Below are 26,148 nucleotides of genomic sequence, written 5' to 3'. Positions count from 1 at the left end.
TTTCTATTCCTCCCTCACTGGCTCGCACGCAGCTGCAGCCGGTCCATTAAGTTAATTAAAGGCTCCATTTTGAGCTGGAGCCCGCCAGCAAATACGAGTGCCAATCAATAGATCTCTGGCTTATTTTGTGGGAGGGAGGGGTGACAGCGCTGGTGCTGCATTCGGGGACATGATTTGTAGCCTTGGCAGACGAGCCATGTCCCTCTCTGTCTTGTCCTCTGTCTTTGTCTAATTTGGTATCCACCCTGCCCCTTCCACAATCTCCTTCGCTGTGATGTCATCTATCACTTCGCTCTGCCTTCTTTACCCCGAGCTATTCACGGCTTTTTCACCATCTGCCTACAAGGAGTCGCAGTCCTGTGTTTTCCTGCGAGAGCGTTTGTGCATTTGTTTTAATCACCATCTGCACAGGGGGAGACAGCTGTGTGGGATTGCAGCTGGGGTTGGAGGTTTGGGCAGACCTGGGATCAAGAGGATGTCCAGAGGGATGATGTGACCCAGGGGGGGGAAACAAGAGAGGAAGTAACAGTGGGACAGAATGGGAGGGCGTCATGATGAGAGAGTGCACAGTGTTCCAAAGATCACAACGCAGAGCGACAGGCTCATTTTTCACATCTACACTCTGCAAACATGTCGAAAAGTGTCAATATAAACTGCATCTGCGAGGCTTCCACACACCAAGCTTTGACACCAACACATCTCAAGTTCGTCCGAGGCTCATACAGGAGCCGGGTCGCTCTGTATAGCCCTTTCCCCACTGGTCAAAAAACCCACTAACATTTGCTAATACATCTCAGCTAAAAATTCCGCCCATCTCCGTCCGAGCTGCACTCGAACATCGTTCCAAATTTAACAGCGCCGGGTTTGATTAATAGACTGAACGGGTAATAGATACAATAAAGACCTAACCTACGTAACATCTTCACTGTTTACTAACCCTGTCTCCGGCAAGTTTGTGATGTAGCAGAAAAGAGACTGAAAGGAGTATACTCCACTGGCAATGAGAAAAGAGACAATGGGCATAAGCAGGTCTTCCTGGGTCTGAAAAACCCGCATCAACGCGCTAATGTTGTTGGGAAAGGGGTATAAGGGTCCAGAATATTGTGCTACGTCCCTGTACACAGAACAAACAACATAACCAGTTTTATATTGATTCACATTGTATGTCTCCTCAGAAATAAAAGCTTCTCTAGTGATCCTCCACTTTGTCAAAAAATCCTTTTTCGCAATTGTCTCATACCACAGCACGAGTGGAAGGCCCTCAGGCTAAACAACCATCATCAGCTTCATGTTGTGTTTCGTCTGCTATGAATAATGGCTGAAGGCGGCGGGCGGTGTAGCAGTTCGAGATCCGCAGACAAGCTCTCTCTGCTGGATGCCTCCATTCCAACAGTCCCTCCATTCCTGCAGTCTCACCAGCATCATGGCAGTGGCGCAGCTCATCAGGCTTCTTCCCAGCAGTCATTCGACAATTCTCTCCCTCCAGGGAGGCAGCCCATACAGGCCTTGATGGTTAGCCAGTGTTGTTTGCTGGAAGCCGGTTCCTTCCACCTCTATTCCTCCTCCTTCTCCTCTCATCTCTCTCTTTTTCAGTGAGGATGCCTGGTGCTTTTTCCACTTCTCTAATCTCAACTCCCTCCTTCTCTCTTCTCTCTCCTCTCAGAGAAAGCCCAGGGGGGCTTGTTCATATTCTCTCCTCTTATTGTGTTTCATCTTTTTCCTTATGACACAGAACTATCCCCCCAGAGTATCCAGCGCTCAGCCAGGGAGCTGGAGAAAACGCATGGTTAACCCCATTTTATTCTGTCTATTCAAAGGTTCCCCGACAAAGCTCTAGTGCTCACAGCAGATAAGAAATCATTCACATAAAGCAGAGGAGAAGGTATAGTAAGCATGGATTGGTAGTGGAAGAGGGGGTCATTTTCTCTTAAAATGTGGCATGCCAACAGGATTTTTAACCAATATGTTGCAACATATTGTGCTACTTACTAAACAAAAGAGCAGAGCACTTATTCCATGAAACAGCTGTTGTGAAAGTGCTGCGGGAAGTATTTTTGGCTTTGGTTGGCTGGTAACTGTATATGGGTTACTGTAAGCGCTGTAGTTTCTGCATATCACTTCAGGAGGTATTAATAGCACAATAACAAGTAAGAACTTGTCAATCATACACTCGAGGCTGTGATATCAGAACAAATTCCATTTATATATCAGACAAAGAAGCCATAATTGCGCCGTAGGCCACTGCCATAATGTCCTCCATACTGCTGGTCTTTATGCAACCTGTACGGTAATTTACTGTTAAATAAATTAGAACTTTGTCCAGAGCAGCCCTCAGCTGTGAATTGACTCCCAAGCAAAATTATATACCCATGCCATGTAATATAGCTGTCAAAAGCAAGGGTTATCAACCATAAGGTATGACACATAAAAATGTAAATGGTCGGAAGGGGGGAGAGGGGGGAGGTAGAGAAAAAAGGCTCCTCCATTGCTGTTTCTGCAATGACCTCATCTCTCTCTCATCACTCTCCTGCTCTTGCTTTATTTCATTCTGTGTCTCTCTATCTTTCATTCTCTCGTATCAAGCGCATACTCCCACTGCGTTTCTCAAGCACATGCTCCCTCATCCTCGGTCACCCTAACCACCTCATTTCTCCAGCCCTCCCTCCTCTGCAACTCTCACTCTGTGCGTAATTCAATCATCCCAAGGAGATGGATATCCGTCCCCTAGGAGCGCTTACGCTCTCCATTTCCTAAAGCGCTTGATCAGATTAATTGATTGTCCCCCCCCCTCATCTCTGCGCCCCCCGCCGCCGACCGAGGCCGCTGTGGTGGCGGAGGGTGTACAGAAATCAAGTTTGCATTGATATTTTTATAAAATGCATTTTCCCTCTGCCCCCAGACAGACCCTGTAAAAGGACATAAGGGAATAGATAAAGTACATGAGCCAGGAGAGGTGGGGGTGGGGGGTGGGGGCAACATGGATGGTAGGCAGCCTGCAGAAACAGACAGTCAGGATTTATAAAGAGGACAAAACAACAACCTGGAGCATGCAGGAGACACAGAGATGAACAGGAGATCAAGGGATGAGATAAAGCAGATAGTCGATCAATGAAATGAAATAAACAAGGCTGTTTAAGAGGTAGCACATGTGAGGTGTGTGTGTGTGTGTGTATGCATGCATCTGTGTACCATGATGTTTGGCAGCAAGCCTGCAGAGCACAGCAGAGGGTAGAGATGGGAGAGTCAAACCAAGCCCCACAGGGAACGCAGGAAGACCTCAACTCATCCATTATAACTGAGAGCCAAGCGGCTGCCATGTCTCCTGATTGCTGAGTCCCTGTGGAGCTGTCTCCATCTCTCTCTCCACCTAACTCTCTCCTTCTCTCTGTCTCTCTCTTTCCCTTTTGCTGCCCCCCCCCCCCCCCCCCCCTCTCGCTCTCTCTCTCTCTCTTTTTGGCACTGGGGATCGCAGTAGATTACGGTGCTGTTCCAGGCCTTTTGGCTTCTACGTTATTGCAGGGGCCAAATACATGCACAGACATACACTCTCCTGCACACTCACATACACACGCGCAAACACACAAACACACAGGAACACAAACACACACAGACAGGGATAGGAACTCGCTCGTCTCTCTCTTATCTATCTGCCGCACATGTTCCCCATACGTGTAAAGCTTTTACCTGAGCGCGCCATTACAGCTGAGGCTTTTACCTCTGGAGAGCCAAATTACCTTTCAGATACAACCTTCCCTTTTTCAACTTGCCCTTGACATTTAGTTCACTTGCATTTCCCTTGTACATATAGACTCAAACACACACGATAAACCACACATACACGGACGCACACACACACAAAGGTCCCCAGGCTCATACTTGTTTCTCATTTAGATCTCACAAATTCTTTACTTTAACTTCTTCTTCCTTTTCAGTAACTTCTACATTTACTAAATACTGTACACAGGCAGGACAGAACACACAGCTTTAGTAGGATCATACTGTAACCACAGATCTCACCATGTTTTGAGCTGCAGAGCATTTTATGCTTGACAATAACAGGTAAGGCTTGCTTCAGCATCACTAATGCATCCAAACACAGGATGTTTTTACACCAGGAAATATGGCTCGGGCTGCACACGTTAGTGTAGATAATTAGAAATTGATGATTTCTGTTTCTGCAATTAATCATGTACTTTTTCAAAAACCCCATTATGCAATATTTATGATATTAACATTGATTTCAATTACTCCCCGTTAAGTGAATTGGTTGGTATCTGCGGGGTCCTCTGAAAATCAGCAGCGTAGTCTGCAGTCATATGCAAGTTATAGGCTGTGCTGCTCACAGATGCCAACTCCACGCTGCCTGCCCAGCGTGAAATGCTGGGGAGGCTTATTTATTGAGGGGCTCTTATAGAAAGCATTTAGCGAGCCAAAGAGGCTGAGATATATACTTCTGGCGTTTGTGGACCCAACTAAAACTAAAGCACAAGTGAACTTAAAAAAACATTTTGCTTTGTTGCCAAGTGTTTGAGAATCTGATGTCGTGTTTCAAAGCTTGTGACTGTTTTCAAGCCATAAGAAGTCCCTTTCCAAACTTTTGAGAGTAGCTCAGTTATTGCATCAGTGCAACAGAGCAAAGTTCTGACATTCAATCAGGCCTGTTTGTCTATTTCATGGTCGCATTGGTTGTTTGCTGCTGCACAGAGGCAAACATGTACAGCCTGCATCTCTGCAGGAGGCAAGCTGAACTCCTGACCTGAATGCACACACACTCATCAATGCAGACAGTCAAACTGAACACAAACAGAGTAAACACACAAACACACAATCTTGGTATGCTTGAGTACTCAGTCCACAAACTAAATCAACACACCATTTATTTTTCTTTCCGAAAGACTCGCTCTTTCTTACTTTGCTCGCACTTTTTATTTGCTAGGGGGCTGAGCTCTCAGACTCGGATTGATCCTGAGCTGCCGTCTTGAACCTGTGCCCTGAGGGCAGCTCAGTGCAAACACGCAGCAGCCCCTCTCCGCTTATTCCGATCATGGTTACACTCTCTGTTACACTATACCCACATACTGTATAAACCCACACGATAGATGCACATATAAGGTGCACAATATGTCTACCTGGACTGCTTTCAACAAACAGAGGGCTGATAGACACGTATGGGGAAAATATATCCCCTTCAACAGCACTGACTCTGCTTCATGAAAAACATCCTACAATCACTTCCCCAGTCAAAGAGCAAACCCAAACAGCTTGCATAATAACTTCTTTTTCAGAACGGGGTTTGAGAATGACTAGCATGTGTATAAGTATTGGGGAGGGGGAATCAATAGGCGTAACAGCTGCATTAGATATGACAGCAACAATTTCATACACCGCATCCCATTTCCTCTGTGCTTTCACAGGGGCAGAGCACAAAAGAAATCCATTATTTTTTTGCAAAAGCAAAGATTCATTTGAACATTTTACATAAATAATTCATACACAGAGAGCTTTTATAGTGTTTTCACCTGAAGACAGACGGCTAACTAGTGAGAAAGCTCACTCACCAACCAATCCTTCCTTCCCTCTCTCTTTGAAGTAGGGAAGCAGGGAGGGGAAGGCTATAATTTGTTTGATTCATTTATCATTGCTTACTATGAATAAATGTCATTAAGAGTGGTTGCTGCTCGGCGGTGGTGAAGTTAGGGAATAGCTGGCAGCATAGTGGGAGCTGAAATAAAGCAACATGGTGATTAGAAGTATTCATCCATCCCACACACACACACACTGCGCCAGTCAGGAGTCTAATGGCTCTGTGGAGACTTGAGTGTTGAAACGCACACATACAGTACAAACACAAATACATATACAATTCCTCCCAGTGTTTTGCTGCCACTGGCCCGAGCTCCTATAGAGTTTGTGATTGATGGATCGTGTGATTGGTGCTGTGAGACAGGTGGAGCCCTCAAGTGAGCTAATCTACACTGCCTCCTACAGGATAACAGCCCTCATTGGACCTGTGAATATGTGAGAAACTGTCATCACCTTCAGCCTTGTCGATAATGAAGACGATAAATGGTGTTTGCCTAGCACCTATCAAGGCTTCAAATCCAACCACACAGCGGCTTGACAGCAAGGATTTAGAACAGATTGTGTTTAAGGCATACTTTGCGTCAGAGTTGTGTGTAACTGTAAATGAAAAATTCTTGCTTGTTCACTGACATACATTTCCATCATGGACTGATAGATGTTTTTTTCTTTGAAGGCTTTAATAAGGCCTCCAAGGCCTTTTTATATCAGTTTATTTAGTGTTTTTTAAGTTAAACATTTCCCAAGTTTCCCTAGAGGCAACTTTTGCAAATCCTTGCCTCTTTGTTAATAGCATGTAAAACCCATATGCATTAGTCAGTCCTTACTGTACCATAGAGCAGTGTTCCTACCTTCCATGCAATGCGGTTTCCTTTGGTGTCATGCTCCAGTGCCATCGGGAACTCTCCACGCTCGTAGAACTTGCGAAAGGTGGTTGGTTTGGAAGGACGCTCCCGGAAAGCCCCTGCAGCCGGCGGCCCCACCACCTGGTCAGACACAAAGGAGGGAAAAATTAGAAGCAGCAACAAAGAGAAACAAACCGAACGAGACACACACAGCATGTGAGAGTGTTGTTTTATGAAATCAGAAATGACTGTGTTTTCTCCTACAAGAATAGAATCACTCCCACAGCCTTTCCTAAGTAATTCAGGGAGACACATGTGCCTGCTCCTCGGCTCCTCTAAGGAAGGCAAAACACAGATAGTGTGCACTCGTGTGTGCGTGTGTGTGCGTTCATGTGTGTGTGCTGGTCCTGTAGCCAGAGGCACTGCTAGAGGCATTGTTAGGATCATCTTTTCTCTGCCTCCATATTGGATATGTGCTATTACTGTGCCACTGACAGTCAACAGGACTCCTATCGCATCAGCCACACTGTCTGCTGCTGTTGTTATTGGGGCCAATGGTGGTGGTAGCTACACAAAAGATGTAAGTAAATGCAACATATTGAAGAGGAAAAAGAGAGAGTGAGGATTTTAAGGTGTGTGATTTTCATCACTGTGAACAGTGACAGTGCTGTGTTAATTCAATTTTATGAAAATGACACGTATTAAATATCACACATGCTTAAGGAGCCTCTAAAGAATCAATTATCCCCAAAAAAAACGCAAAGAAACACTTAATCGAGGAAGTGACCCAAACTTCGCACTGAAGGCCCAATGGTGTTCAAGTGAAAGCCGCTAATGTACTTTAGGAATTTGGATTTATTTGATTGAAAACATTAGAGCTTTGCAGCAGCATGGTGTAGAGGACGAATGACAGAATGTTGTAGCCAATCTTTTCCCTGTCTGTGTCCCTTGTGTGCATCCCCTGCCATCTGTGTCGCGCTGCCACATGACTGGCAGATGTGTTGCTGTCATTAATCCTCAGATTACCACCCATTGAGAAACAGAATTTTGCCACAGCAGCCCACAGGCAGAGCAGAGTGGGACTTGGATGTGTTATCTTTGGCAGGACTGCCTAAGATTGGTGAGATTTTAGAGGGTTTTAGTCCATTCCTATGATGCTACTTAACGGTGGGGTTTTTTTCATGTTGCACAGTGTTGCCTGTTTGTTGCATAATTCACAAACAAAATAGAGATAAAAAAAAACCCTAGGACCACAGATGTAGCTCTGCAAAACACCCACCAAGGAATGATGTAAGATGGAACAAAGTTTATGTTACATGTGTGACGTGGAGAAGCTGGTGCCAGCAAAGCAAGGCTCGTGAGGAACAAGGAGAGAAGAGGGATATTATAGGGCACTGTGAGCACCCACTGCATTCAAACAGCTCTAATGCACCGTGGGATTGCAGTGCAGTCATTTCAAATGAATCCGTTTGGAGCACTTGTTTACCATGCAAGGGAATACTGAATAATATTATGCTGCATTAATAGGCACAGCTTTGTATACCTGCAGGAGAAAGAACACCTTAACAAAATGTCTGTGACTAACAACGCATGTAAAACACAAGAAGAGGCAGTTTCCAGTATTGCCTACTGTGGTAGCCTTAAAGAAATCCATCACAAAGAATTATTCATGTATGCCTGCTATTGTATTGCTGTTCTTCTGTTCTGTTTTGAGTATAATTTAAGTTGCAATTGCATGTCTAATCATGTGCAGCAACAAAAAAATTGCTCATTTACTCTTGCAAAAAGTGCACTTCTGAAAAAGAGATTGCTCCCAGTGTTCCTTGTATTAAATTTTAGTCAGTTAGTCAATAATTGCTTGAATTGTTTTAACTTAGCGTTGTCATGAATAATACAGTGTCAGCTTGCCTTATTAGAATACTGTTTCTGTCTTGTCACATCAAGCACCAGGGAAAGTTAATCCAAGAAAGCGATGCCTTTTGCTGTTTCATTCAGACTGTGCAATAATACATCAATATTATGTGTTTGTCTTCCCTCTGTTCTCTGTCTGTCTCCGTTCATTCCTTTCACTACAGGAGTTGTTTTGCAGTCCTAGCTGTGGAAATAGGCTGCTGTAGAGTTTGCGAGATCAGTGCTGCTCCAGCCTGCAGGAGTGACAAAGCCCTCATATCCAGGTAGCTACGACGGACGCTGGTTGAGCCGTGCTGCAACAGGGGGAGGCTAAAAATAGCTCAGACTGGGCAGCAGAGAGAGGAGAGAATGAACCCAGACTGCATTGACTGGCTGAGCGGCTTTTATGGGCAGAAATGATGACGCTGCAGTCACTTCCATGGCCTGCGTTCATGGCTGAGGTGTCGCAAGCTTCACAGCTATTTTCCCGTTTTCACTTCGATTATCATCACCGGCAGGAAACACACACCCCTGCCAGAAAGGTACAAACACACATGCAATATGGCATATTTCCTTATGTACATGCATATATAACACCTCAGAAGCCCTTTCCTCTGTAGGCTGCTGTTTCCTAGCAGCTTAGGCATAGCATTGTGGGGAGATTATCACCTGCCGGCTTCCTGATGCCATACCAATGATCTGCCTGCTCCTGTTCTGCCACTCACGACATCAGGGTCTAATGCAACTAAAGCAAGACGAGAGACAACACACTGAAACTGAATCCCAAGGTAAAAGCTGGAACCACTAACCTAGTTTGTCTTACAGCAGCGTGACCAAAAAATACAGTTTGTTTCCCCTGTTTTTCTTTCAGTCAGGTGAAGTTACGGACAGGGCATAGCAAGAATTTCACATAAGATGCACACAGCGTCCATGTTGTGAGCAATAGCGTCCCTAAGTTCTGTCTTGTATGGGTGAATATGCATTGGTGATCACTCAATTTAGACTACTGCTGGGTTTGTTGTCATGTTTAGCTCTGCAACAGATTTAAGTCACTGTATGTTCTTTCTATCTTCCCCTACATTGCTGGCATTTGTTGTTGTGAGTAGCCACAAAGCTGGTTGTGTCGTATTATGAAGTGCCCCATACAGCGCAACATGCCCCTGTCTAATCCACAGTCCAGCCCTGCTTTAGAACAGTGGAATAAACATAAACACAGACATGAAAAAAGGAGCCTATAACATGGACCTATACAAGCAGATAACATCCAGCTCCTCAGTGGAGGGCAGGCCATAAAGCAAGCCTGTGAGGCGACAGACTACAGAACAGAGATAGAGGTGGTGTAAGGCAATAAAGGGAGGAAGTGTCTGTTTTGTGTGCCCCTGGTGCACACATCAGGGAGTCATAACAAGGCAGTACTGGTCAGATGAGCTCCAGGCTGTCATTTCTCTCCTTCGCCTTCACTCTGCCTCCAGATCTGTTTCCTCCCTAATGCTGTTGTCCACTCCAACTAGCTCCACAGTAAAGCTGGTTTCTGCTCGACCCACAGAGGCAATAACACATGCACAGACATGCGCTCTTGCACGCACACACTTGCTCACACACCGCACATGCTGAGCTCCCAGTGGGCCAGCCCCTGCAGAGGTGATTGAGCACCTGCAGGGTCTCGTGCTCCTGTCATTTATAAAGGTGTCACCCCGAGAAACAGAGATGCTCCCTCTAACCTTATTAGTATGGCACTTCCATGGCTCTCTTGCCTGATTTTGACACACAGAGTGGGCGGGGGGGGGTCCAAAGGAAAAGGAAAGAATGGGAAAAAAAGGAATTAAGACAGAGGCTAAGGCAGGATAAATGTGTGGAGGGTGACACAGGCCGGAGAAAGACAGAGACCTGAAAAGAATAGAATGACAAAAAACAGAGAGACAGAGCGATGAAATCAAGAGATGGAGAATGGAAGAGGGTTATGGAGGAATAATGGATATGACAGGAAGAGGGAGAAGGGGAGACAAGAGGTGTGGCTCATCAATTCAGAGGGTGAGTTCAGCGTGGCGGGGCTGCTGCAGCGTGTAGGTGATCCATCACTGTGCCTGGGCCTCCAGCTCCAGCTCTCACTCTCTCTCTCATCTCTCTGCCTCCATACCAGCAACTAGAAAACACCTCTGAATACCTCTGATTGATGTCTGAAGGGCTGTCAATTTATTGTCAACTCTTACTATAATCACTGCACTTCCTCATATTAGGACCTTGTTAATCTTCCTTTTCATTTCTATCCTGTTTACCGTCTGTCTCTTGTGTGTCGGGGCGAAAATGCATTTAGTTGCATTATATTTGTCAAGCAACAACGGTGCCACTGCACAAAGGTCCATTGCATCACCTGTTTACTGAGGCAGGAAAGCGGAATGAGGTGCCTGCTCGCTTTCTTGCGCGCTCACTATTCCTGCATTTTACTGCTGTTCTCGGTTGAGAGGTTATTGAAATCTAGCTCCGTACAGAAGGCCGCCGTTCCTGAGGGAGGGAGCAGGGCTGGTGAGTCACAGAGGATGGAATAGACGGGCCGAGGCTTTCCTGATAAGGTCAGCCTGCACATCGCTGCCACAGGCTACAAAATTAGCTCTCTTTATTTACAGGGCTTTTTCCAGCAAGGGCCAGACTGCTGCCAGCAAGCCAGCCACCAGGGACACAAGCCGAACCAGAGATGTATGCTGTATCCTCAAACTGCATTTAAATGAACAAGACGCAGACAAAATAATGGAGGTATTTAAGCTCAGGAAATCTCTATTCTACGGTCAAACAATCATTCAACAGGATGTTTTTGCTCATTCTCTCTGCAGGGTGAAACACAGACTGGTGGGAGGCTGATTCCTTTCAGAAATATAAATCTGCAATATTTGTGCAGCACTCCATTAATTTCTCATGACCAAACAGCAAGAAGTGCAATCAGTCTGCGAGTGAGTTTCATTATGTGCAGAAATTAGCCCTGTTGTGAGAGACAAGGTCGGATGAGAACAAATGAGTAAAGAGCTCTCAGCGGACGGGGAAAAAAAGCACAGACTGATGAAAGGTAACAGAGTCTTTTGTTCAGAGCTCACAGGACCATAGAGGTGTGCTTTACAATTGTCACTGTGTCAGAGGCTTCTGCATCAACCGTACTGTGCACACTGGCACAAGGGCAGGGATGTTTGTAATGAAAAAATGACGACACCGCGAGGCAAAGACAACACTACACACCTCGTGTCACTACAAAGACACAAGGATGAAACAGGTGACAGCCACCTACTATTGAACTGTGCACAAGAGGGATAAGTTTAAAGAAGAACTTCAAAAAGAAGCTTCAAGCACTGAAGAGCCCCCCGCTGTTTTCTGTCTCCTCTAGTTTAACCCCATCACTTAAAAGAACAGCACAGACACAGGGCGATGTTAACGGGATGTGAGAGAAAGAGTTTGAGGTAGGAGTGTGAGGGAAGGAGTGTGAGAGAAAAAAAGCACTGTGTGAGCACGGAAAAAAAAGGGAAAGCAAGACAGAACAAGGGAGAGAGAGGGAGTGAGAGTATTTTCCATCTTCTCTGTGTGGCCCACTTATCAGCCAGGCAGCAGGGCAGCCTCGTGCCTACAGAGCCCTATTGGCTGATTCATATCACCAAACCACCGTTGAGATGATGGCTCAGAGTGAATCAGCCTCCATGGCCTGCGCAGAATATAGAAGCTCTTACTACTTGTTAAGTAAACGGGAACCCACATGCATTTAGTCCATGAGGTGAACTTGTGAAACATGCACATTGCTTTGCTCACAGACGTCTGAACTTAATCCGAGATGACCTTCCGATGTGCATCTAAAACAAACCTTGCAAGCATATACACAGTATGGCTATGTATTGGAGAGATCTGGCAAAACAATATTTATCATAATACAGGGGTTAAGATTTTATATATTGTGAAACTGTAGGCAGAGCAATATATTGCAAAATGTTTGACTAGTGTTTACTAGGGATGCAACGATTGGTTGACGTCATCATGTGTGTTTTTCATGCTCTGCGTGGATATAACATCGTTTTCCGGAGCAAAGTTTCCTGAGGGGTGAGCCAGCTCACAATCTTACCATCTCTGCTGAGAGTTGCGCATGCAAAACAGCAACCAGGACACAACAGGTAAACAAAACATAGCGGCGGCCGATGCGACACCATCGCATCCAAGAACTTCTAAAGTCTGGGAGCTTTTCACCCTCAACGCTGCAAAGAAAAGGATCGCCTGCTGCAGTCATATAGCGGACCTTGCTTATCACAGGAGCACGTCAGTAATGCGCGAGCATTTAAAGAGAAGGCTCGTTGGAATTGTGGATGATGAAGACTCGCACAGATAAGATAATTAGCTTCTCTTCTCAGCTAGCTAACGTTAGCTATCTATAGACGGAGTTGTATTAGTTTTTTACATAAATATATGACTGTAGTGCTATGGAAAGAATCTGATGCATCTTTCTTTTAAACATCAACTGTGTCATTAAACTTAACAGTCCAAAGTTACAGCCACACTGTGTGATTGTTCTCTCATTTACATTTTCAGTCCCTCGCCTTAAAACCTTGATCTTTTTCTCTCTCTCATCTCTTTTGCTCCTTCTTGTATTGATCTTTTGTATCAGTAGTAGCCAAAGTTTATTAAAATTCATATTTTTGAATGTAGAAACTGAATGAAGGTTGCACATGCTCAAAAGAACCTCCAACTTGAATTTTAAAGCTGATAGTCATTAGTTGCAGCCCTACTGTTTACATTGTGTTTGTGTGTTAGTTGCATGGATATGAGTGTTTCTGTGTTTGTGTGTCAGCAAAGGAAACACGTTCTAGTCCTGGCTGTTAAGAGAGCGGCGAACGCACTGATCCAATGCTTTGTCTTTACTGCCCCAATCAGTGACGACACCTGAAGGTATTAAAACACTGCGCTGGGCCATGAAATTAATGAGACACGGAAGGAAAACTACATCCCTGACCTGCTGCAAAAGCCACTCGTGTTGCTGGGAGAGAAGAATTTAACTGTCATCCCAATTTTATTCATCAAATAAGTAGCTTCTTGTCAATAAACATCCTCATAACTGTATTTAATTTATGATGCACTGCAAACCATCTCATAGAATGTTAATGTTCCTGAAGTCAGTAACAGCATCGCTCTTTGTTTTAGAGTGGTTATGGAGTGCTGGCCACAAGCTCAGAATAGCTGCATGACTCATCCAAAAGTTGAAGTTTGTTTTGCAGGTAGTAAGGAGACAGTCAGCTCGGCAGATAAGAAGGCAGCCACAGAAATAAACAGCCGCACAGGCAGCTGCAGAGACGGGCAAGCGGGCTGGAAGCAGGAGAGGAGATGAGAAGATAGACAGGGTGGACAGGCGAGCGGGTGAATGTAGCTGTGTGACCAAACAATTCTGCGAGGAAGCCTCATTGGAAGCTGTGGAAGGTTTGATGTGGCAGCAATAGGCCCACAGGGGAAGGAACAGGAGACGGACACACCCAGAGCAGCAGGAGGCCATCGATTTCACCACGGAGCCACAGACAGACATCGGCAGAGATGAGAGAGGAAAGAGGAGGTCAGTCTGCAGCCCCACACACACACAGATACGCACGCATTCACAAGTGTCAAAGGTAGCCCGGCACTTTCAGATCCCTGAGGAGTGGAGGGAGGCATGGAGAGATAAGCAGACTGCACATGGCAAGAGATACAGGTTCTACCTCTGATACGGGAATATTGTTTAACAGTGAGGAACATTATCTAGGTGATTAGTATGTATTGCAAAATGAACCCCAGGCTCTTGGTCTTATCACACACCCAGTGTGACTTTCTATTCCTGGAAATCAGTCTTGCTGCCCATAAGGCCGTCAGTTTAAAAATGATGCTGGAGGTTCGCTTACAGAGACACCATGCAGAGACCAAAGCCTGGCCTGGGCTGAAATTTGACCTTTACATGAATTAAACAGGGGGAAAGCACACTGACGGCTACATCCCTGCAAGTACATAGACACACAGTCTTCCTAACTCAGCTGCACACTCACAGGTTTCTATTTCATTTACTTTCTTGAATGTAACATAAAATGCCTCTTAATCCAAAGTTTGTTTACTCCACAGGCTAAGAGGGGAATAGGGCTCCCAGCAGAGGTTGTTTCAGGAAACAGTGAGCAAAATATACGGACCAGAGGTGTGTTTTTTGAGACCTCCTGCGAGGATAATGCTCTGAATGATAGACCAGTCTTTGGATTAGCACAGGAGACAAAGTAAAAAAAACACTTTTGCTCCCCTGACGCCTTGAAAGTAGATAACATCTTGGACGCCTCAAATCTCACACTGTGCTTGATGCAGCAGCTCTCTCAGACAGAGAGGCGACACCTTTGGCCAAGCTACGGGGAGGCACTCACACAACAACACACACATAGACAGAGCCACACAAACAAACAACTTAAAAGGAAGCTGAAGCAAAGACATGGTGAAAGCACTTTGTGCCAGCCACCACTGCCTTTTCACAGGGCACATTTTTTATGACTTCTTCAGTTTATCGATCAATACTCCGAAAGTCCATCCGTCTATCCAATCACCCTTTCCCAAATTTCACACCTCCTGCTCTGCATTACAGGTTGCTTATAAGCTCGACAGGGAAACAGGTGTTTAGGCTATTATTATGCGTCCTTCTGTGCCAACTCCTTTGTCCCACACCTCGGATGAAAAGCATCAATCAAGGCTGTTTGAATGAGCAATAGTGAATCGGGGGCTTGCTACAATAATTTTTGTCTCATCATCAGGCATCAATAACGCACCTTAGAGTTGATGCAAACGTTCTCAAAAAGACAGATTACAGCCAAGAAATGATGGTTCATTACTGTTTACTGTTTAGGTAAAAGTTAAATATGACCTCCCAAGTTCAGACTTGGCAGCAAAATCTCTTTCATCTTCAAACATAAAATGAGCACTCATCTGTTTAAGAGGTGTGCTACGTCATCCTCTCCCTCTTGAATCATATTCCTTCCTCTATATCTTTCCCCTCTACTCACTCTAATATCCTCTCATAAAAACCCAACCTTCTACGACTCTGGCTTGGATTTTTATGCCTTTTTGTGGCCCATCTCAGAGGAATGTTTTCAAGGTAATGTGATGATGACCCCAACAACCCTCATTAAATCACCCAGTATCGGAGCGTCATCTTAATGACGCCACCTTAAAAAAAAAATGTTAATGTAAAAACACAGACAAGACGGACGACCTCAAAATAAAGTGGCCGGGAGTTTTCTTTCATCTGTCTCAACTAAAGGTCTCAGTCGCAATCTCTTACATTAGCACTCGCATCAGCATCCATGTCACGACCTTATTCAGGCAGCCAGACAGACAGTCCAAACAAAGTCGGTTAGATTCAACAACACTAAAGAGATGGGTGTCAGAGTGACAGATGGAAAGTTGAGCATCTGTCACTGTGCTGAACCGTTTGGCTGAAATCAAAGGGAGATGAGGGCCTTCAAAGGACAGGCAAAGCCGTGTCTGAGGCCAGACATGCGCTGGTGTGCTCTGCAGATAAGGGCCAAGAGGTTATATTGCTTTTCTTCAGTCTCTCCCTTTGTTCTCCTCTGTCTTAAGGGAGAGGGAGGGTGAGAGAGAAAATAGACCGAGAGGAAAAAGTAGAAGAGAGACAGAGAGAGAATGAGTCACACACAGGTTGCCTGTCTCCCTCTGCAAGCGGGGCGTGTTGGTCAAACACTCGTTAGTAGAATTTGCTCCGTGTTTCAGGAAAAGAGAGGGTAAAGCACAGAGGTGGCCGGAGAAGAGGGGTGCCAGGGCGTGATATGGATCATTTCTGACAGCACCAGAGAACCTTTGCCTTCCATCCTTTCCCTTTCCCTTTCCCTGCCTTCTCCAGCTTGCTGCAGCAGAGAGGTTGCCTCCAGCGCACCTTCAACTGGGAGCACTTTGACTCAGCTGGATGCTAGGCATGAGCGAAATAGCAGAGTAATCCTCAGTGGAGTTCAGAAGGGAACGTACACAGCACTTCATATCTCAAAGGGTTTGCAGGTTTACTTTCTTGGCACTGGGTGAAGAACACCGCAGCCCTGAAGCACCATCTGTGAAGCTGGCTGCTGCGCGTTTTAAACTGAATACGGAGTGCAAGGCAAGAAGGTGGCACTGCTGCACTTTTGCTCTAACCTCCCATTCCACTTCTCTTTAGAGAGAATATTCCTCTCATGAGTATTCTGACATTTTCTCCAACATGCTTGTTTTCTAACATTTAGTAGGTAGCATTTGCTATATCACTGATGCATAGTGCATTTCCTCATAGTCCTTGAGGGATTACAGATATACAGCCCATTTTGGTCTCTGCACTGGTCAGCAAAATTCAAAAGGTCAGGCACCAGGCGCTGTTATTGCACTGATGGTGTTTTTGAAAGATTTTCAAGGTGGGGGATAGCGAAACATAGGCCAGCATTTGGCCAGTATTGGAATTAAATAACACTGTTTGTGAGGTACATTGATTTTCCCGCAACTGGTTCCTATAATGTCCATGCAGACAGTATATGAGCTATCACATATGACCCTGTAGTAAAACACGAAACTTATTCTTAACACCAGCAGATAACAACACTAAAAAGGGCCTACTCTCCTCTAGCAAGGACAAGTCAGTGTGATGGGTAATAATGATGGAGGATGGGGGAATAAAACACTAATGTCCAATCAGTCTAATACTGGTCCTCATTTAGGATAAAGTTTGGCTGACGTCTTTGACTGGAGTATGGACATTGGGATAGTATCAGTTAATTGTAATAGCTACATTTGCATTAGGATGTGGACACAATAATGGCTTACCTTGGAGGAACTAAACACCCTGTTACAAGAGGGGTCAGAGGGGATTGAAATCCAATTAGCAGCTATTTGACAACCAGAAAAGAGGTCTGGCTATCTACTTCAATATTAATTTTTTAATTGCGCATTATGATTAATAGAAACAGGTTTTTAAAAATCACAACCAAATGCAGACAAATTGCCTCAGCAATAATGAAACTAAACTAAAATTAACTGGTAATCGTTTACACACATCACATTTCCATCTCAAGAGTGACTCTATATTTTTTTATGATGGACTTTTAAGCTGCACAAACAACAAAGTTTATCCATACATTAAAAACATCTGCTGACTTTTAAACAGTCTTGCGAGACTGGTGGTATATAACATGAGATATAACGATGAATGCTTAATAGTAAGTAAACCTAATGGCCTGATTTGTGTTTCATAAAATCCTCACTAAACTGTCACACTGCCACCAAGCCTGTAACAGCTGGGTAACGCAGCATTAGCTGACAGCATATTAAACAAATTGATTTTATGGTAATTCCTTATCATTTACAGGACACTTGGCACGTAATGTACAAAATAACCCATGTTAACCTGCGTTTGTGTGTGTGTATATATTTATGTTTAATATTAAATTATGTCCTTGTATTCATCTATGATTTTCAGATGTGTGAGCCTAAGTGAAAACAAGTACTTCAGCCAACAGCCCTGCATCCGTGCTTTTGATACTAGTAGGACAGTGCTCATAGAAGAGCCATAGGTCTAGATGTCCTCTGCATTGGTTATCACATGACATAGGGCTAATTAACTCTAGAGCGCAAAATAGAGGCCCTGCAAGGAGCAATAAACATTCTCCATTAAAAGCCATCTAATTAGAATGCAAGTTACAAGGGCTTGAAGGAGAACATAACAAACACAGAGGCCAGTGTAATTGTCAACCAGGCTCTGAGGAAAGCAAACATAATAGACACAATCAGTCGAGCACTTCCTATAAGGTCATGATAGAATGCTGTGGAAGTACTTCTCCATATCTGACCGAAGTTTCCAGATGGTGTTTTCCACAAGCACAGAAAAGGTCACAGACATTTTAGCAGTCATGCACCTCAAATAGTATGCCATCAATTATGACCTAATCTATCTATTGATACCTGGTGAGAGGAGTATAGAGCACAGAATGTTCTGCTAAAGTTTTGCCAAATTCATCAGTAGTTCAAATTTGGATTTATGATGTGATGAAATCACAAATTTGGGTTTGTGGAGGATCAAAGGAAAGCCTCAAAAGAATTGGCACAGACTTAACTTTGTTTAATTAACATTACGTGGATAAAAATATTTTCCAAAATGTTGAAAATGTTCTTCTATGTGGGTCAGCCTTTTCCACTGCTTTTAAAGTAAAGAGCAAGGCAGCCAAAGTCAACAAAGTCAAAAGTTATGGGGGAAACTGTAAGATTTCCAAGTCAGCCAACTCTCCGTCCACTCAAGGCCTTCAGGCCCCGTGGTTGATCGATAGTAATGGAAACGCCAGCAGGCCTCCAGAGCCCATTGCCAATTTAACCTGTTTTACCATGACTCAATTCTTCCTCAACTAACCCAGCTGCTTACGGGGATGCACTACAGGCTTCTGGTGCTGATAAGATGAGCGTGCAGGAGCAGAGGGAAGGAAAGATGGATGCAGAAAAATAGTTTTAGTGCATGCTGGGGTTTGTGTGTCTACAGGCACCGCTGATTTCAAAAAAACACTTCAGTGAGGTGGTTCAAGTGAGGCAGGCCAAGCACACAGGTAAAGGAGTCTGGCAGCACAGCATCGAACAGCAGAAATTTGCCTACGCTTTTATAGGCACAGAACACAGACACAAAACATCCCAGCCAAATTCATGGCCAATTTATGTATCATGCTGGGTACATTATGAGTCCCTGTGTCAGGTAAATGTGTTTGGAGCGATGGGGAAGGGTGATTTTGACTGAGAGTGAAAATGATAAATAGACAGATTCATCTCCATAACATTTTTCAAGGATTCAATCTTAGAAAACAAGTGGCGGCTTTCCTATAACTGACAACGGGCTTATTTCTTTCCCAAATTTGCAGCCTTTTTATCTCAGCTGTGTTCATGTTGTGTTTGTTGTGATTTCTCCTCCGTGCAGTATTTCAGCAGATGGAAGAAAGGATTTAATCATTTTAAATGTAGCTCAAATTGCTACACCCTAGACAAATAGAAAAACTTTTAAATCTGTATTAATTGTAAACTAAATTCAATTTCGGACAGCATTTTAACTAAGTTTATATATTGCAATTTAAAGTGAGATTACATTTAATGAAGTTGCACTGAAATTACAGACTCATTTAAAGCCTCATAAAGGATTGAATCTAAAATGTCACTTGTTTAATTTTTCTTTATGGTGTTATTTGTTAAGATAACATTCAGCGCTTACAGCATTAAAGCAAATAGATAGATCTTAACAAAGCATGGTTCTATACTATCCACTGAAGGCCAGATTGCTTTAACTCAATACAAGTATATTCAACATTTAAACTGCATCTATAGTCTGTTCCATCTTTTCATTTATTATTGTCATTATTTAGTTTAGGTTTTATTATACTGCCCAGCAATTGACCAGTGAATCTTTGTTTTCCAGTGTAAAACACTTTCCTCTTAGGCACCTGTCTGATTGATTGAAGGTTGAGCAGAAAATAGAAAGAGATAAAGACGAAGCTAGAGAGTGAGAAAGTGGGATAAAGACAGAAAGAGAGACAGCACAGGGGGCTGAGACATCTGCTCAGGTATAATGATGATGCTGTGGGGGAGGAAAGGCATACTATATGGAGGTCACGTTTGCTAGCATGGAGTCTCCATCTGTCCCCCGGGGTTAGTGGGGTGAGCCAAGGATGGCGGTGGGGCTGGGGGGAACGGGGTTGGCGGGTTATAGGGGGGGTTTGTCATCGACTTGGGGACAGTGTTTGCCAGCTGAATTTTTATCCTAGAGGCCGAGCAAACAGCAAATGAGGTGTGCTTGTTATAAAAGAAGTGCATCGTCTCAGCGATCTGCAGACCCTCGCAAAGCGTACGTTGAAGTTGGGATCAGGTGTAGTTTGTATCGATTTGCCCTTGCTGGTGAACTGTGCAATACAGCATCTTAAAGAGGATCATGTCTCCTCTGTGTGTTGTGTGGTATATGTAGTGTAGGACACAGGAGAGTGACGTGACATTTAGAGCTTTCATCCTGTCTTTCATGTTCAAACATAAAGGAGGGTTTTCTAAGAGAAAGGGCTTCATGACACTTAAGACTACTTCTCTGTTGAGCTGTAAAAGCAGAATACAGAAACATTACAGGATGTGTTATGGCAGACATTCAACAAATAAGGTGCCACATAAATCAATTACAGGGCATGATGATGATCTGAGGTCACAAATTCTGCATCTTCAGTAGTCTATAAATCAATTGTACAAATCTTCATGACAGAGCCCAGGTGAGCTCAATAGTTATTGACCAAATGTTTCTACAGTTACAGAGGTGGTTAATGGAGATATGGAATAAGCTAGCATGGATCCACATATTTGAATCATACCACACATCTCTGATTTGTTGCTGGTTGGGAAACAGTCGACAAATCCGAGCTTTCTTGGTGGAAATAAAATCTCCCTAGTTTACAGAATTCAACAAAAGTGGCCACAATGTGACAATCTGGATAAGAGCGATACAGCAGTAAATTGACTTAAAGCCCCCCTCCAGTGAAAATCAAGTTTTTAACTTTGTAAACATCTCCATGTGGTGTTTTTCATGTGCTACAAGACATATCAGGGACAACATAAGCGGTCATCGCAACGGCTGGGCCTTTCTGCTTTAAACTGCAGTGTACCAAGGACAGGCTGAACAACACGTTTTCAGATTGGCACGGTTTGTGATGTCACAAACCTAAGGAGCCAATCACGTTAAAGGACAGGGTGATGCTATGCATATAATAACGTAGGTATGGCAACCACTTTGGTGATATGCGAGCCAGCTGTAACCTTCATCTTAATTTTTGCAAACTCACGGCTGACTTCTAAAGTTAACGGTACTACTACGAATTACTACATTTCAAGCTAGCAAAGTTTCAACAAGAACGAGATGAGTTTTGTTTTCAGCTGTAATTTTAGGAGAGGAGAAGCTGAACATTCCAGAACTTGGGTGGGTGGGGCCTATGCAGATTCAGGATTTTTTTTATTAGGGAGAAGGTGGAGATGCCTTGGGAGGATAAATAATTAAGGTAATTAAACGTATTTTGCAGAGATAACTTAAGACACAATTAATTATTTCAAGCAGACTATTTTTATATGTTTTAAAATATGATTGGAGCTGGTCTTTAACAAAAAAGTACATCTAGAAGCAGCTTTTTGTGAATAATTAGTTTACTTTTATAGTAGTAAAAGAACAAGTGTAATTAAGAATAGGCCTGTATGTAAGTTTGAATTAGTTTTTTAAGCATCTAGATTGGTCAGGAATATATTTGGTTGAATTCAAATTTCTACAATTTTATCCATATCCCTTTACTTACAATGCATTATGTATTTTCCTTTACCCGTGTCAACTGTGATGATTTCCTGTACAGCATATGTATTCAGATCCATTTGTTTCCCAACAATTTGCAGGTGTTTATGCCTTCTCCCTAAACCCTTGTTATAAGCTGGAATAAGCCTCTGACACAGAAAACAACAGCTTTGTTTCCCTCTCTGTCTGAAACAGAAGGTGACGACCTCCCACCAGAATGTAAAGTGCATCCTTTTTTCTTCAAATGCTCGGGGATGAATCATTAGAAAAAAAGGGTGAAATTTTCAGGGGCCAGTGCTATTGATTCAATTTCTATGACCACAAATACTTTAAAGCATAATAAGCCTATGCTTCAAGTCCCCATACCCTTTCAAGGCTTGAAATGGCCTTGTCGCTACCTACAAATCACAGCTCTCCGCAAAGCTGCCCTCCCTGGAGCGATATGTCAGTGACCACAAGGGAGGAAAAAAAACAGGCAGCAACAGACACAAGCAAGCCTCTGAAAAATGTAATGGTTTTTGCTGAGGATTTAGCCAGTGGTATGGCGGTGTGGGAGCATCGTTCATGTTTCAGAAGTAGCAGATCGTCTGGGGAGATGGTGAATATTAAAGGGCTTTGCCGGAGCCTTCCGTATGAAGGCTCTTGACAGGAGATTTGTTTATGACCTTCAAAAAAGGAGGAGGAAGTCAATGATAGCTCAGACTGCCTCTTTTGCATCTCAAGGCAGTCCCTGTGATAGAAAAAAGAGAGCTGCAGTTTTATGTTGAAGTATTTACTGTTGTCATCAAAAGTCTGCAGCTCTTCCACTTCTATTTATCACATAGAAGCTTTTAAGTGCAATGTGAACGCAATAAGGCTGCAAAAATCTTAGCTGCTCAGAGCGGAAGACCTAGTTAAATTGTTTGCTTCAAAGCACCCAAGTCTGGACAGTCAACATTTTAGAAGTAGAAAAGATATGGAAGTAAGAGCCAGAGGATTGCTGACAGAAAACTTCAAACTGACACTTTACTTCATTCATCAAGTTATTGCTGACCACAGAGGCCTCAACTTCTAAAAGCAATGTTCTATGTTCACCATAAACCAAATGAAAACTGTTGACAGAAACAGCACCAAAACAAAACAGATATCTACATACGTACAAGGGTTCCTGGAACTGAATGAGAACAGGGTTTTAACACATCCCTGACAAAAAATAACAAACATAATGACATGTTGCCGAGTTAAGTAAGAAATTCACTACATTTCAAAAAATAAAATCTGTTTACTGTGAAGCTCCTGTCTTTATTTCCAACATTAAAGAAAGAAATTCTGATAAAGAGCTTGTTGTTGTCAATAAAAAACTGTTTTGGCATAATTGCCGTAGAAACCAGGCAAGCAAGAATACAAGAATGCCTCAATCTGTCAATTTAAGCAACGTGCCTGACTGCAACATGCTGTGTGTTGCTCAGATGCAGCAACTGCCTCTGTGTAAAAGTGGCAAGCAAAAATATATGGCAAAAAGAAGTAATATGTGTGCCATCTCGGGCTGTGTTCCTCACATATGCATACAGCATAGCTCGAAAAATGAGCCAAGCACAAGTCACGCAATCTGAAGCCAGGTACTCTTTCTGATGACAACAGGTAAGCAACTTTAACTGAACTTGATGAATGAGTGGACCTTGCACAGAGCAAGAACAATTGATAAACGCTATAATTAATATAGGTTTTAGCGTTAACAAATTGTGATTGGTACACTTTACTTTTACATAACCTCACACAGGCACAGATTACTTCTGGTTTATTCGGGCCAAAGAAGAGATGCCTGTTAAAATGTGCTGCTGGTTACAGCTTACAGTCCTTCACAATAGTGGCCTACTGTATCTGCCAGAGCACAGCAGGAGGCTACACACACATCTTTCAGTAGCCTTGGGTGGGAAATAACATCATCCTATTTTTACAAGATAATTTATAAAGTCTTGCAAATATACTTCATTCCATCATCTGGCTGTACACTCATGGACCACAGAGACAACACATTTAAAACTGATCTTATTGCAATAGCTACATTTACAGATAAAGAGACATACCCCAAGTACAACCAGTCCAGATTTCTCATAATAATCTATTTTTTGGCTGCACAAAGCTAGTTTAACTGACCAATCAATACAGCTCATCAATAAAGACAAATGTCCTCTGCTATAAAAAACCTATTACAATTTCCTGATCCATCTTCATTTGCAATAAATGAGAAAAGAGGAAGACCCGACAAGACTGTCTAAGGAGATTAGTTAACTCTTTTCACACAGTTTAACTACACGGAGGGTTCATGAAGGGGGCTGCTAGGCAAGGAAATCCTGCTCAGGGAAGCTATGTCCTTGTTGCCCTAGCAAAAGCCAAGGGGCACGAGTACAAAAATAATCGAACAACAAATATAAGCTTTGTGGCTAGCAAAATAAATAGCAAGCCTAAGTTTGTAAAACTAAGTGCTGTGAAAGACTCCAACTACTCCACAAGCATGTTAGTCTTAAAATATTTCCCTTTTATGTTAATTTGAAAACTCTATGATGTTATAAAAAAGACATTTGCATTTTTCTTAGCATATGGCCCTCTGAATTTCATAGTGTCTAATCATTGCATGATAGCTCTGGAATGGGTTCTAAAAGTGTCATTGTAGCCCATAAAAGTTATTTGGATGTGCTTTTGGTGTTCTTAAAGGCCCATACTTGTGTGAAACCCATCCAAGCTTAGTTACACACACTTGCACACACATACACAGGAAAAGCAAAATGATGGTTGTACAGAACAATTTTATGTCCAGGCTTTCTGGGTTTTCCCTATTTCCACTGTTACCCCATATATATAGGCTATTTGGTGTGTTGAGATTTTGCTCTGCACAAAGAGCAGAAAGATGATAGGTTCTGCTGAATAACAAAGGAGGAGTGATAGAGGGAAAGAAAGAGGATCATTTAAAGCGGCAAGTGAGAGGCTGTCCTCTCCCTCCATTTGTTTCCATCAATTGTAACTTAACCTAGATACTGGTGCCACAATGATGGCAGCATGTGGGAGACCAGACAGTCGGTGTTCAAGTAACGTATCACATATAGCACAACTCAGGCTTTCTCTATCCGTCTGACACTTGTATGTGACTCTTGTCTGGGCTGTTTCAAACAGTCAAAAGCACTGTTAGTAAGAGTAGTATTCCAAAACGTTGACGCTAGTCAGTAAAAATGTTCGTCGGTTTAAGCCAACTGACAAAAATGAAATGCGTCACACGCTAATATGCACTTTTAACCCCAATTATCAAGCATTGTTTCGACAGCTTCCCCAATAACACCTTTTATACAGTAAGAAGGCGGTAGAGTCAGCTGTCAGTCAGTAGTTTCAGAAAGCACTCGAACTTAAACCTAGCTTAAACGCTAACTTACACACACTGCTAAAGCTAACGTCAACCGAACGTTAGTTACTTTAACGTTAACGTTCACAACGTCAAATAACTTGACTCACCACAGAGTTCTTCATAGTGGCCTTCACGGTGAAGCCTTGTGTTTTTAGCTCCGTCTTGTTCCTCCACATATCCACAGGTAGTGTCTTGTAAAATGAGTCGAAACCCAACCAAAGCACAAATGTCGCGAACTATATATTATTTGTGTCGCGCTCAAAGGGACGCTCGTTGTTAGTTGTTTTTTTTTTGTTGTGGTTCCTAAGCAACATCAGAGACGCTCTGGTCTGGTTGCTGTGGAGACGTGTGTTTTCTTGTTGCCATAGAAATTAAAGGGCACTGCTGGAAATGTGTCGTGCAGTTAAGGAAACTCACACATTTGTACTTTTTCTGTCGTTTGATCATATTTAAAGTTATTAAAAAGATTATTAAATTGCCATTAAGATGGTTATATTACAGCAAAACAGGAAATAAAGTGTCTGAGAGATATTATTTGGTGATTATTTCATTTATTTATTTATTTATTTTTTAAGAGCAAAGTTTCGTGCAGTTTGGGATACTTACCTTTACATTTGTACTTTTTATTTCCTTTCATCTTATTAAAAATTGTGACAAAGGCTATGAAATTATTATAACTGTGGTAATATTACAGCAAAGCAGGAAATACGTTTTTTGTTTTTTAATCAATTTTATTTTTATTATTACAGAGTTGGGCTAGACATTTCTTGTGATTTTAAATGTATTCATTCTGTAATGAACTCTTCTTATGAATCATATGGTAAGAAATGTGCATAGTTTCTTTGCACCTGTATGCAACTAAATTTAAGGTCCAAAAGCAGGCCAAACAATCTGTACACCACCACTTACTTTTTCGATTGATTATAATAATGGGATATATTGTAGCTTTTCTTGCTTACTGCCATTAGGTTAGTTTAAATAATGGGCTGCAAACACTAAAAAGATGACCTAAGCTCTCACAGAATGGCCAGTTTTTACGTGATCTCCTGAAGCAGCTCACGGGCCACCGTACATCCATTTTAGAAGCAGAGGATCGATCACACCCTCAGCTCATCATTATCCTCATG

General features: G+C 43.0%; 1 protein-coding gene across 2 annotated transcripts in view; it reads right to left on the bottom strand.

Annotated features, from left to right (window-relative positions):
- The window catches only part of pacrg (PARK2 co-regulated), a 134,972-nt gene extending 109,765 nt beyond the window's left edge, over positions 1-25,207 (bottom strand). The window contains exons 1-2 of one of the 2 annotated variants that reach the window (XM_069662204.1): positions 25,129-25,207; positions 6,432-6,566 (exon numbers count right to left, since the gene is read on the bottom strand). In XM_069662204.1, coding sequence (XP_069518305.1) covers positions 6,432-6,566; positions 25,129-25,197 — 204 coding nt within the window. In that variant the 5' untranslated portion in view covers positions 25,198-25,207. Of the gene's footprint in view, positions 1-6,431; positions 6,643-25,128 lie in introns of those variants that run through there. The other variant, XM_069662203.1, reaches the window with a different exon arrangement.
- Positions 25,208-26,148: the final 941 nt, after the last annotated feature.

Source organism: Semicossyphus pulcher, unplaced genomic scaffold (assembly GCF_022749685.1).
Source record: "Semicossyphus pulcher isolate SPU_LCO1_2020_fin unplaced genomic scaffold, fSemPul1.0.p SCAF_14, whole genome shotgun sequence".
NCBI classification, from domain to species: Eukaryota; Metazoa; Chordata; class Actinopteri; order Labriformes; family Labridae; genus Semicossyphus; species Semicossyphus pulcher.
This window is presented reverse-complemented; position numbering and strand designations above follow the sequence as displayed.